General features: G+C 42.8%; 1 protein-coding gene across 1 annotated transcript in view; it reads left to right on the forward strand.

The window, feature by feature from the left end:
• Positions 1–14644, forward strand: part of LOC123031325 (aminopeptidase Q-like) — a 43833-nt gene that overhangs the window by 27042 nt on the left and 2147 nt on the right. Inside the window, exons 15-19 of the mRNA XM_044446160.1 lie at positions 3363–3457; positions 10561–10668; positions 12192–12362; positions 13257–13397; positions 14505–14568. Of these exons, the coding sequence (XP_044302095.1) occupies positions 3363–3457; positions 10561–10668; positions 12192–12362; positions 13257–13397; positions 14505–14568 (579 nt within the window). The remainder of the gene's footprint in view (positions 1–3362; positions 3458–10560; positions 10669–12191; positions 12363–13256; positions 13398–14504; positions 14569–14644) is intronic.

The following is a 14644-nucleotide window of genomic DNA, read 5'->3' on the forward strand; positions in this document are numbered from 1 at the left end:
TCATGAGCCAAGGTACCACTGCACCTAAACATATCTCGGAACTGAACAAAACGCATGAGAAAAATATTCCTTCCAAATAGTGTAAAATATAGAATCCCCTCTCTTAATACAGAATAATTGGAAGAGGAAAAGGTGAGCACTAAAATTAATGCTCTACAAATACTTTAGACTGCTGAAACCTTTGCACCATAGGTAGACAACTTGTTTCCTGCGGACATTTTGTTCTACAAACTCACATAAGTGAATGGTAGGGGATGATGGGAGTTCTAAGCCAAAACATCTGGAAGGCTACAAGTTGCCAGGCCCTGCTTTACATATTTTCTTGATAGGAAGTCTAGTTTAACTTGGTAGTCATTACTTCTCAGGAGATACGCATAGAACCTCACTGTTGGTCTTGAGATATTTCTTAAGCAAAGGATGAGAAAAGCAGGTTATTTACCTCTAGCTGCATTTCTTTGAGTGATTGTCTGTGCATTCGCACATATGTACTTTATGCCTGTTTAGAGCCCCATTTGGGAAACTTCTGTATTTGCGGAATTTTTGGTGGGACCCCTCCCCTATCATTGTCCATGTTTCTGGCAGGCTCCTGTTGTTCCCTCAATTCCTTCAGACTACTATTTTTTGTGACCTTTAAATCAGGAAGAAACTTAGTACCAGCATGAGCATTTCCACTAAAATGAGGCTAGCGTGTGAGTTCTGTGAATGCACAGATTTGTCACTTGTAGAAGCTTTGTTGCTGAGGCCTCAGGATGTGGACAAGGTGTTTGGTCAATACTGGCCAGCCACTTATGTGCTTGACCTTTGCCCTTTATGGCTTATGAAATCTAGTAGGGAGGGGATGTCTTAAGTCCATGAGATTGTCTGCTCCTCTTTGAGAGGGAGTGATATTGGCCACATCAAAGGAGGCAGTTATACAACCTGAAACTGATATTTGCACTGGTTTGTTCAAGTAGTCATGGACACCACCACCCTAGCTGGCTATCACATTTCAAAGCAATTGCACTATGCACATGGCATGCTTGTAAAACCTACAGGAATGTTCTGTCCCCTAGGGATTTTTGATAGAAACTAGAAAAATCCCATAGAAGTGCACAGAGAGTGAAAGAGATCAACTCACATCTCTTTAATCTCATCTTCTGACATAGACATGATTGTAATTGGGTGTTCCATTGCTACTCTGATGGTCAATACCATCAGTATCAATGAATTCAGCATTGGTGCTAAAGCAGGAATGGTCAGAAGCACAACTGGCACTGTGCAAACCCAATGCAGTACGGAGTCATCTACTTTGTCTCCTTTTTCTTCTTGTGGTCAGAGTTCTAGCAGTTGTGAGCAAGTTTCTCTCCCTCTTTTCTTTTCCAGCAGATCAAAACAAAAAGCTTACAAAATACTATCTTTTATTGGAGCTGGGTGTAGCTTCTGCCCATGGGAAGAGTTGGTTCCAAACTGGAATGGTTCTCTCTTCTCTGCCTTTTCCCAGAGTCTGCACTTCACCCTTAGAGTAATTTATGCTGCTTGTGCACCAAACATTTCACAGTTTTCTTTGTCCATTTGACCCTTCCTCACTGACTCTGAATCATTGTCCTCCCTCACTTGTTCTCTAGTGTCTTCTCCATGCCTAAGATGGATTGGTTCTCACTCACTGCTGGACTAATCTCACCTGTTAACCTTGACTCTTCAGAGTCACCTGCCAGGCCCTCCTTTTCTATCTGGTTTATGTTGCATTCTGAGTATGAACTGTCTGGCTGGAAATGCAGTACTGTAGGAAAATTGGGCCCCATCTCCACTCTAGCTATCTTTGATTTCTAAGTTTTTGTTTTTGCCTATCGAACATGTCTGTAAGGGGCCACATATAAGTAGGGCAGTGTGGCGTACAACTAAAGCCTGACTTAGGGTCAAGGTGGACCCTGATACTTGTATTGATGTGGCAAAGCAACAAAAGTTTCTGAAGGTCCATATAAGGTCACAGGTAAGGCATGTACCATAGATTTCTTTAGTACTTCTACCACTTCAGAGGCTTTATTCCAAAGTACCAAATGAGGCCTGTCCAATAGATTTATCTGGGCTTGCTTTGTAAAACCCTGACAATGAATACAGAAGTCCATTTCACATTCTTCTCCAAAACAGAAAAGGTGGGCTTACGTATAAAAGGGGGTTCATGGGGCAAATGCCATAAGATGGTAAAACAAACTCAAACATGCCCCCCAAAAAAAAGTTAGATGAAAGTGAAACTAGAAAGAAAGATTGACAGATTAAATAAAAGCCCCTCCATTTTCACTCACTAGTCCTGAATGGCAAGAGAAGTTCCCAGCAAGACTATCACAATGGTGGTTGAAAAAGGACCAGAGTAACAGGCAGGAACCTGGCAGGAACCTGTACAATGGGGCGACAGGGGAAGGTTGCTACCAAATATTCTTCAGCTGTCAGTGTTTCCTGAACAAGGTTTTACACAGGCACAGAGCCCATACGGATGATGCCCAAAGACCACATGGAAGAACCCATGTGTACCTTTTTATGTATGTATGTAATTTCTGTACCACCTGTACATACTTTGCATTATGCACTATATGATCGGTGTCTTTAATACCTTAGTGTATTAGTATAGAGATTTGTATATGGCAAAATATTTGTGTTTCTGTAGTATCTGGGTTGGTTCAGAACCTTTTTACCAATAGAGCTATCATGGAGGGATCTCTAGTGCATGAGACAAAGTGCATTAATTCTGTGAAGTTTACTAGGACTTGTATCTTTGAAACATTTTCTCTTTTGCAGAATCCCAAATGGTTAAACCTTCATTTCAAGCTTCCAATTAGATTTGGAATTTAAATAACAAATTCAAACCATTAAATAACTTTTTCTAAAGAGGGGCCAGAAAAATAACATTTTCTAGAGGGGGCCAGTTAACAGGTGCCAGCAGTGGGTGCGGGCCACCAAGGCGGTGCTGGCAGGGTGGGGGGTGCAGGCTGGTGAGGGAGTGGGGCATGCACACATGCACGCGAGGCGAGGCGGGGATGGGGGAGCGTGGAGTGAGGCGCCAGCTTGCTTGCGAGGAGATCATTTTCTCTGATCGAGTCCAAAACGACCTCCCCACAAGCAAGCTGCCGCCGGGCGCCCACGGTGAGGCACTGGCTTGCTCACGAGGAGATTGTTTTTCTCCGAGCAAGTCCAAAATAACCTTGTGAGCAAGCCGTGTGCCCGTACATGCCTGGTGAGTGCAAAACCTGTGGGGCAAGCTGGTTAAATGGGCATAGTGGGCCAGATCTGGCCCGTGGGCCTTAGTTTGAGGACCCATGTATTAGAGGAACAGACTGAAAGTAGAGTGCCTTTAAATTTGAAGTAATTTCATGTCTTTTTCCTCAAAGGGATATTTCTTACCACGAATTTCACGAGTGTTCCACCATTACGAATATCTCATTCGTCAGAGTTTTGATGTGTGGACACTTAGCAGTTCTGTGAGGTAGGTCCTTATATATGTTTAAGATCAACACCCTATAAACCTCATTTGTATTAGTTCCAAGAAATATTTTAGTTGGAATATATGTAACATGTGTGGCTGCTTCCATACTGGCTATATTGCTTTGTCTCCTACGGCTGTTTTTTGTGGGATATCTATACAATGTTATCATAACATTATTGCCTTGTGTGTTTCCCATTTTTTGCCAAGCCCTCCACCCAATCTAACTTTAAAAAAGAATGCAACAGTAGTGCAATCTCTGCAGGTATCGGCCATTTCAGCTCTATTCTTCTATCTGTTTGAAGATCTGTGGTTCGGATGTACAGAGAGAGATTTCAGGATTGAGCCCTGCCACTATGCCACTTTACCATGCACATCACTACAGTTTTCTTACACCCAAGAAGGGAATAGGAAGGTGACTGGGTTGGATAGACATACAAGGGAACTAATTTGTTTGGAATGGGACCAGGCTGTAATAAGCTTGGCCAGAGGAACCACAGGTAGTTGCTCGAGAGAATGATGGAAAAAAAGATAGGAAAAGAAATAAGGCAGGCAGAAGCAGAAATACTTCTGATTCTAAACAAGGTAGATAGAAGGATCCTTCTTCAGGGTCTGCTGAGATCTGGTAGTTTGTTGCTGAGGTCAGAGCAACAGGTTTGCATGCATTGTGCCTTACAAATTAATGACTGATGAGACAATCTTTGATAACAAAGTGAAAAGTTCTTATTTATTTATTTAAAACTTTTATATGCCGTCACCGCATGCCTCGGCATCTCAGGATGGCTCACAACACATACAATTAAAAACAATAAAATAATAACAGATTCCATTAAAGATTACATAAAACAAAAAGAGCATCTGTTAACGATAAAATATTAGTTTTTAAAATAGCAATTAAATAAAAAGGTTTTAATCTGTCACTGAAAAGAAGATAAACTCAGTGCCAGGCACACCTCTTCAGGGAGTGCATTCCATAATCTGGGCACCACCGCAGAGAAGGTCCTGCTCTGGGTAGTTCTTTTTATCGCCTTTAAAGAGGGCTCCTGGGGCAAAGCCTCTCCCACAGATTTTAAGGGGCATGAGGGCATGTAAGGGAAGAGGCGCTCCTTCAGGTATCCTGGTCCCAAGCCGTTCAGGGCTTGATAGGTTAAAACCAGTGCCTTGAATTGGGCCCGTACTTCAACTGGAAGCCAGTGTAGCTGGTAGAGGACCGGCATTATATGAGAATAACGACTGGTCCCCGTCAGCAACCTGGCAGCTCTGTTCTGTACCAGCTGAAGTATCCGGACTGTCTTCAAAGGCAGCTCCACGTACAACGCATTACAATAATCCAACCAGGAGGTTACCAGAGCATGAATCACCGTTGCTAGGCGGTGCTTGTCCAGGTAAGGCCACAGCTGGTGGATCAGCCGAAGCTGTAGGAAATCACTCCTTGCCACCGCTGCCACCTGGGATTCCAGTGACAGCTCTGGGTCAAGGAGCACTCCCAAGCTGTGGACCCTGTCCTTTAGAGGGAGTGCAACCCCATCCAGTCAGGGAAATGGTTGTGACTGTGAATAGTCTAATCATAGATTTGGAAGAGGTCTATAAGGCCATTGAGTCCTACCCACTGCGCTGCTTCAGCCCATCCAGCTGCAAGCCCACACCTTTCCAGTTTAGCAAAGGTGACTCAACATGCTAGCTTGATGTATAAGTATGTAGACAGGCTTATGTGAGAGCAAGTTCTCAATGTGGCAGCTATGGGGACATCCAGTGGTGTCCACAAAACTTTGCACTCCATGTCCTCCTTCCAAAATTTATTTTAAATGCTTGGAAAATGTTAGAAAGTCAAGTGTGGAAATTGGGCTCATTAGTTTTGCAGTAGAGCCTCAAAGAAACATGGAATCAAAGCTGATTCCGAGGAAGAGGGAGGAGTAGAAAATGAAGAGCCAAAATGGGGGAGATGGAGGTAAGGGAAGGAGTAGAAAGTTACAGTGTTCCTGAAATATTGGGAAACCAGAGCCTTTCTGAAGAGACCCAAAGATGTCAATTAAGGAAAGGATAACAATGAAAAGTTATAAGGCATTCTAAGTGGTTAACAAAACAAGAGCCACCTTGAAGGCTTGATTTTAAGATGCTGTTTCCTGGGAGAGCTTAGTTGTCTTAAGTCTAATTAGTCTAGAATCAGCTTTCATCTGGTCTTGTTAAATTAATGAACTGATTCTCTAGCATTGTAATGCAACATGTTTATTTTTTAATGAGTTCCCAATCTCAGAGAGGCATCTGATTTGGTTCTTTGTGTGTCAGCTGCAAGTGAGTGAGGGGACCAAGGCATAGATTCTTTGCTTCAAAGTTGGAACTCCATTTCCAGGCTTTGAACTGGGAGTGTGATGTGTCCTTTGGTCCCCTAGACAATGTTTAAGGGGCTACAGGATCACGCTCTAAGAGTATTTTTCCCTATGTGAAAAATTTATTGTACACTTGTTATTCTTTGTTGTGGTCTCTGTGCATCACACATATAGGTGCTATGCCTGCACAGTGCCTATTTCCAGGAAGATTCTCTCAGCTGTAACAGTTTTTGGCGGGAACTCCCCTCCGCCTTGTATAGATGGGCAGAGTCCCCGCCCTCTCGCCAGCCTGCTTTCAACTGCTGTTCTAGGTGCCTCAGGTTCTCCCTTTTGTTGCATTCCTTCACAAAATCTACTTACCTCACTTGTCTTAAAACCTAACTTATAACATTATCCCAGATACTTTACCTCCTCAATCCCTAACCTTCACCACAACAAACCTTCCTTCTCATTTCCTTTCCATTTCCCTTTCCCCTCATGAACCATCCTCCTCATAAAAAATAACTCTTCTATCATTTCTCTTACCCATATTTCCTCGTTACTTTCTCTCGATGTCCCAGCATTCTGCTTTCTGAAGGTGTACTCAGTGTGGAGCGAGGATGTTGCCCACCAATACTCATTTGCCTTGCTTGATCGGTCTTGGTGAGGGCCATTGTGTGGACAAATGTGTTCATTGCCAGGCTTGCAAAAACTGGGAGAATCGCCTCAAAAAAATCCTTTGAGATAGAGCATTGTTGGTGATGAGAGAGGCTACTGCAGCTCCACCTGCTGGCTTTTCTGCCTCCGAGGGAGGCGCTCCTCATACCAAACAAGGGGAGAGCTCTAGAGCCAAGAAAGAGTGCTTGGGATGGTCTCAGTCTCCAAAAAAATGAAAGGAGAAAAGGAAGCATCTCAAGACTGCTTAGGCAAAGTGTCCCAAAAAGGATAAGCCAGAGAGAAAGCATAAGAAACACTTGCTTGGCACAGAAAGATCTGCCATTGTATCCTGTGATGGCAATAAGTGACTCGATACCAAGTGAGCCTCTGGTTCATCCACCATTGATCCTCACAACACTGCGACCATCTCCATGTCACATACCAAGCCCTTCTCCACAGCCGTCTCCGAGACCTTAATTCAGCCGGGTCGAGTCTCAAGCTCTGAAACTGATGGTGTGGACCTCTGTATCAAGAGGGAGAAATTTGGGAGTCGCCTATTCACTCTGCAGCTCTTTCTGAACGTTCAGTGCAATCCATTCATGAGCACCACAGCACCACGAACTGACCCACCCTCCCACTCCTACTCTCTATGGGCATTTCTCCCCAGACACCTTACTGGGATCGATCCACCAGCCTCCTCCTCCTCCTCTCAAAACTGAACCACTTTGTTAGGAGAGGAGCCGATACTGGATGCCACCCTTCATATGGAGGACTCAGACCTGGTGGTTATGGCCCTGGATATCCATGGGAATACTATCCACACTATGGATACCCATTACCACCACCACCTCAAAGACAACCTCCTACACACTTGCCACCAACATCTCAGGAACTTCCGGCTACCTCAGTGAACACCACCACTCATCTGGAAAAATTGTTGGCACAATCTTCTTCAAGTGCTGCTTACTATTCAGAGTAGGATTCAGAGGATGCAGAACAAGCATCATCATCCCCTGACCTTATGATATCGACTCAAGGCCTGGAATCACCTGGCGAAAGTATGGGACGTTTCTTTGAACTGCTGGTCCGTATGTTCATATCGCTTGGAATCAGTATTCAACAGCAAACAGATCCAGAACAGGACAACATCTAGGACATCATCAGGACAGAGGATGCAGTCCCAGTGTCTCTACCCTTAACATCTACTTTATGTCAGGCTCTGATGGAGCCTTGGGAACTACCTAACCACCCATATCCTACCTCCAGGCACCTTGAGTTGATGTATAAAGTCAGAGAACAGGACACTCCATTTTTGCTGTGACACCAGCATCCCAGCTCGGTGATCATCGAGTCCACTCCGGGTTTACAGACAAGAGAGAACACAGCACTGACCGATCATGAAGGAAGGCAAATTGACATGATGTCTTGCTGAATCTACTCTGCCAAGGGCCTTAGTCTTAGGATCTCAAACTATGAGGCCACTATGGCTGGCTACCAATATTTTCTCTGGCAGGAAATGGAATTGCTTGCTGCATTTCTCCCTGACCGGCAAAGGGACCTGGCCAAACTCTTCATCAGCAAGACAATGTAGCTCTCCAAGCAACATCTAGCAACAGCGAGGCATCATGTCAAATGTGACTCCAGGGCGCTTGTCGGTGCAGTGGCTCTCAGATGGCATGCATGGCTCCGGGCTGGTAATCTTCCCCATGAGACCAAGCCGTGAGTAGAAAACATGTCCTTTGATGAGACTGGACTTTTCCACTTGAAGACTGACGAAAAGCTTGATTCTATTCATGAGCTTGAAGGATGGTGTGAGGTCCGTCACAGCAACATCTCCATACGTGGCCATGGAATAGCCCAGATAGAACGTTGACACTGATTAATGCCAGCACTGAGGGGTAGCGCAAACCTTTCCTCTTGTCTCTCTGAACTCACCACTCCCATTTGGGGATAGACTGCAACATCATCTCCCCATATGGGATTCCATCACATCTGATCAGTGGGTTCTCTCCATTATAGAACACGGATATAAAAGCAAGTTTGAAACTGTGCTTCCTCTTGGGGCGGTCCGCCACACACCAGCTTCACCAGTCCTGCTGGAGGAAGTAACCGAGCTACTTCATGGTATCGAAGAGGGATGGGGGCATTCGCCCTATCCTAGACCTGTGTGGAATCAACCGATTCATCAAAACCAAAAAATTTAGAATGCCCACACTCCAAAATAATCTTTCGTTGCTTGAAAAAGAGGATTGGTTTGCATCTTTGGACCTAAAAGATGCCTATTTTCATATAGGAATTCATCTGGCACATAGGCACTTCCTAAGGTTCATGGTTGGTACAGAAGTGTATAAGTACAATGTTCTCCCCTTTGGTCTTGCTACAGCACCAAGGGTGTTTACGAAATGTATGGCCCCAGTATGTGTCCACCTTAGACTCCAAGGTATACAGATTTACCCATACTTGGATGATTGGCTACTAGTTTTGTCCTCCAAATTGGACCTTCTAGCCTCAATAGAAATAGCTTGCACTTTACTTCACCAACTGGGACTGTTCATTAATAATGAGAAGTCATCCCTTATTCCTTCCCAGGGGATCACCTATATTGGAGCACATCTGGACTCTACTCTGGTGAGAGAGTACCTGCCTTCGGACTGGAGACAAAGATTTGTGCAATCCATATCCAACCTGATCACCAAACGAACATTCCTGCTCATTCAGCAGGTGCTAGGTCATATGATGTCCATGGGTTTGGTGGTCTTGAATGCGAAGTTGCAAATGAGACTGCTGCAGTTATGTTTCAACCGCAGCTTCCATCCTGAGTGCAATTCACCATACCAACTGCTAGAACCTCCGCGCTTGGTGCCGCAGACACTATCCTGGTGACTAGTCGAGACCAGCCTGACCCAAGGGGTACTGTTCTGACCACCGGACCCAAGTGTGACGCTATATATCAACACATCCCCGACTGGATGGGTGGCCCACTGTGCATCGTTTCAGACTCAAGGCATCTGGCATGGTCACAAGAGAGCGAGACACATCACTTACCTAGAGTTGCTCATGGTATTCAAAGCTCTCTGTACCTTCCAAACCATCTTTGAAGGAAAGACCATTCAGATAGCAATGGACAACATTGCGACCGTGTTCTACATGAACAAACAGGGAGGGACACAACCCACCCGCCGGCCCTACATTGGTGTCGGTGACTGGGTTCATATTTCACAAATTGAATTTCTCTTAAAAACTTGCATTTCCTTGCCGGTACCAGCTGGGGGCGAACAGGCGGTCTTCAGCTGACTGACGAGAGGGCAGGGACTGCATCTGTTTATATGAGGGGGAGGGGGAGCATAGCACCCATATGTGTGAATGCACAGATGACCACTTGAAGAACGACAGTTACAGGTAAGCAACCTGCCTTTTCTTATTCCTAGTAGTTTATGGGTTCTTTTGATGGCTCTGATTTGGGAAGTACCTTGTCTTTCCTGAAATGGCTTATATAGAGCAGTATATCAAAATGAGTGTATGTCGAGGGATACTCTATAGTGACGGGAGATAGGTGTTATACTTTTAAAAATTCCATCCTTCTTGGAAATTCAGATTGCAATGTACTTTAGGGACAGGCAAACTTTAGCCTTTTGGAGTCTACTATATTTTTACTAGAACTCCAAGATCCACCAACCAGATGCTGGTGCAAAAGAAGTAGAATTAAAGAACTCTGAGATGTGCTGCTCCACACCAGCAATCTAGCACAGCACAAATGAAATAATCAAATAGGAGAAATAGTACATTTTAATAATGGTAAAACATGCCAATCAGATAATTGTTACTTTCATAAAACACCCTTCACAGCCCTAACTGGAAAGTTCAAGAGTGATGGAGGGAACCCTATAAAATATTTTGAATTTACAAAAGAAAGGAACAGAGAGGTCATTGGGTTAACCACTTCCTGAAAGGGAAGGCATTCCATCAATTAGTCACATCCTACTTTTTTCAAAATGTTTATCCAGTTCCGTGGGTAGATTGCAAGCAGTTGTCTACACAGGAAATCCAGCAAGTTTCCATTAGCGCTTTGATGAAATTCAACATCTTTAACATATTTTTTCTCTCCTTTATTTTTGTTTGTTTTTATTTGACTTTCCTTCTTAGCGCTGGCATAGAAACAATCTTTAACATAGCATGTAGCTTTGGACTCCGTGACTGTTTAAACCTTGCTTCTGATATCTTCACCAAGTGGATGAACAATCCAAGTCCTGAGTAAATATAGTCTACAATGTATACTTTTTCTGTATAAATAGTTTGTGCATGAAATTAAGCTAACCAGTTAATGAGACAATACAAATGACTTTTGTTTCTGGCAGTCAAAGAAATAAAATCAGCAATATGTTATTTGTTGGACCAAGAGGTAAACTGAGAGTTTTGGGTTTTCATAGAGCTCTTCATTAGCAGAATTTGAAATTCAGAGTACAGAAATGTTGAAACAGTTCTTATATAATTGATCCTTCTAGCATAGAACTGCCTACTATGACTATTAGCTGCTCTCTATTTATACATCTTTTCTAACTTTTATGTCCCTTTAGAGAGAAGCGAGCAACTGTGGGGATTCTAGGGGGCATTTTCCCCAAGCCCAAACTCTTATGCAGGCTGTATTTCTGCCTCATGTGACTTCAGACCATTCCCCGGGTCTATCATTTCTTACTCATTGAACTGAATTCAGGAATGTGCTGAAAATGGCCAATTCCTAATCTGAAATATATATTTGTGGTTGAAGCTAGGTGTGCCTGTCTGCCAAAGCAGCAACATTTGCTAGTTGAACAAATTCTCCATCCTCTTGCAGCCCCCCCCCCCCATACATCCATAAGTCTGACTGGAAGGTTGGGGAACCTTTCAAAGGAAATTCAAGGGGAGTATGGAGGGGCTGTACAGGGAGGGGGAAGAGTTTATGTGTGAGGTGACTGTCACCCTCTCACCTTCCATGTTTTTCTACTTGTATATGTTTTCACAGGGCTATTCCTTGACTTATTAGGAGATACAGTAGTATTCCCACACGTGAAGCTCCCAGTGAGTTTCCCAGTGAGCAAACTCTGATGCTTTACATTAAGAATTCTAGACATCTGTTGTCTCAACTGTACTTTCTTAACACCAATGGAAACAGAGCAATGCTTAGAATGTTTTCAGGCAAAGAAATATGTTCAAGGTTCAGTCCTATGCCTGCGTAGGCAGGAAAAGTCCTGTGACCCCAGTGCCGGGAGTTAATAGACTTTTTCCTAGTTAAACAGGTATATGATTGACCCCTCATTATTTATTACATTTATGTCCTGCTTTTTCCCTCCTTCCTGTAAGGTATCCTCCACTCCATTTTATCCTTACAACAACCATGTGAGGTAGCTTTGGCTGAGTCTAAAGTCATCCAGTGAACTTCATGACTGAGTGGAGACTTGAAGCCAGATCTCCTGAATCCTATTCCAGCAGTCTAATCAGCATACCACACTGGCTTTATAGCAATATCTTGTCTTCAGGGTAAAGCAATGCACACAGACGCCACTTGCAAATGGATACTTGTTTGGCTATCTGGTCTACTTTTACTGAAGTCTGTGTATAGTTCTTAGAAAACTGTATTTTCATATATATGTTTGTATGCATTGAAATAGATATATTCAGCTCTATATGGCTGCATTCTTGTTTCCTTTTTCCCTTTCCCTTTCTTTTCTTTTAAAAAAACTTTTAAAACAAGAAATGCATTGTGCTCTACCAGTTCTAAGTCATATTCTACCTTGCAGCTTTCCTGTTTGTCTTAGCAAAACCATTTGTTGCTATGGCATTCAAACTGGTAGTGAAAAAGAGTGGGATTTCACATGGAAAATGTACAAGCAGAATGATACTAATCAGGGAATGAAATACAACTTGTTCTCTTCTCTAAGCTGTACCCATGAGCCATGGTTACTTCAAAGGTAAACATAATTAATTCACATTTTACTATATTTAAAAATTATGTTTTGCCAAGCCAGACATAATAATGGATAATCAGCACAACTATACCATTCATTATTTTTTTCCCTGAACAGGGAGTTGCTACTCCCCTGCTTTTGTTTTTGTTTTTTGTTTTTGTTTTTGTTTTTTTGGCAATCCCATAATTATTCTTAGGGGCTTTGTTGATCATTGAATTATTTGGACTGGATTATCTGATCAGTCATCATGCCTGTATGCGTAATTGATTAAAATGCACATTGAGGATAAACCGAGACAGAAATGCCCTCTAGTTTTAGAAGAAATTATCCATAGTGCTTCTCTGCAGCCAAAGATTGTCTGTCTGTCTGTCTGAGATGGTGTTTTGGGAGGGATTCTGTGAACATGCTGGGTTTCAGCAGGGATAGTGTTTATCAATCATAGTTAAACATGTGGATAAGAACAGGTTTGCACTGAGTACCTGCACCCCCTAATGTCCATGTGAACAGCATCAATATCTATAGGTAGGCCTGCATGTGCAAAGACAACAGTGCAGAGAAGAACAGAAGTTCCTTCCTGCAAGGGGACCTTTGTGTATGCAGGCCTATCCCTATAAGCAGTTGCACTGAGTTTGGCACTGGGTGAGATGTGTGACATCAGATAGTGGGGCTACTCAGCATGACCATGGCAATTAAACGAATCCTGAACAGGGACTTCCATAACTCAGTGATTTGTAATTCCTGACACCATTGGAATCAGATGTTTTATATCCCTTGTGGAATATGTTTTACTTGTGTCTGCACGACAGACAAGTACAAATACTGATACTAAACTTAATAGCATTCTATAAATACATTTTCTCTATTGTGGATTTTATATTTTTTATGTTTTTCCTATAGATTCTTGCACTATGTCCTTAATGATTCTGAAATCTCATCTTTCCTGATAAAACATGTAATTAAGAATGTAGCAAGAAATAAGGTTGGACACCAGATAGCACTGAAATTTGTAACAGACAATTGGTCACATCTGTATAATAGGTATGAAAAGCAATACTTGCTTAATGTCACTTTAGTTTGCATGTGTTGTGCCAATGTGAAGAGAGGAGTAGGATCTACTTAGGAGTCTGTTTTCTTTCCTGTGATTCTTTGCTGATGTTCTGAAAAATAATAGAGGAGTGGGAAAAATCAGCCGATGGTGCAAAAGTATTCAGAGCATTCAGTCCACTTTCTCCTTTTGTCTCTTCTCCATGAGGCCTATCATCACTGTTCTTGAAGGATCCACCAACCCTCTAGGGCAGATTTTTGGAGGAAGCTAGAGCCTGTATGAAAGGAGGAAGTGCCTTCTCCCACCATTGTGTTCCCAGCGTTCCATAAGCAGAATTCTTATAGTATCTGTGGATGCAGCCCATTATCTAGAGTTAAAATAGACATGGAAATTGAGTATTAATATGACAAATGCCATTTGACAATAGTAACTATAGACGGATATATTCTAGATAGAATAGAAATAGATATGCATGCATATACCTTCATATACAGAGTACATAAAAAACTAGAGACAGAATAGTCAAAAAGCAAGCACAAGAATAATGAAAACAGAAAATGTAATAAAAATGTTAAAGCAGACTATTCATGCACTTGTCAAAGCTCACAGGTGGGCAGCCTGCAGGCTCCTCTGGCTTGTCTTTGTAAAGCCCACAGATCCATGGCGATCTGGAACCTTTCCCCCCTGCTGTCCAACTAAGTGGCCATCAGCAGAGTGGTGGATGAAGGGCCCCTTCTTTGGTACTGCTACTATGAGATATATATTACGGTGGAAAGGGAGCCTCAAACACATCCCAGAATTCCCAGTGCAGCTAGCTCTATTATTTCCCTGCTGCTGATATCTCTGGTGAATAAGCAGTCCTTTAATCACAACCTGAATGCAGCCAAGATTGCTGTTTCTCCGCTACTTAACAGAAACAGGAAAAGAGTTAACTCCATTGGGATTGTTCACAGGCTCAGTTTGGAGGGATGTTATCTTTCCCTTCAGCATTTCATTGCAGCCAAGATCACAATGTCCATGCATTTAGTTCAGGAGTCGGGGTGGGAGGTGACTCTGTTTGTTTCCTTTCTTGTGAACATTCATAAAGATTTCTGTTTCAGGAGTGAATTTAATGCATTACATGGTGTCATGTCGTCGGACATTACAAGCTCAGAAGTTCAAATGGTAGGTAGAATAATTAAACCATAAACTAACTAAATAATATAGAACAGTTGCCTGAAAGCAGTAAGAATTTGAGCCC

Source organism: Varanus komodoensis, unplaced genomic scaffold, assembly GCF_004798865.1.
Source record: "Varanus komodoensis strain SLA01 unplaced genomic scaffold, ASM479886v1 scaffold5, whole genome shotgun sequence".
Taxonomy (NCBI): Eukaryota; Metazoa; Chordata; class Lepidosauria; order Squamata; family Varanidae; genus Varanus; species Varanus komodoensis.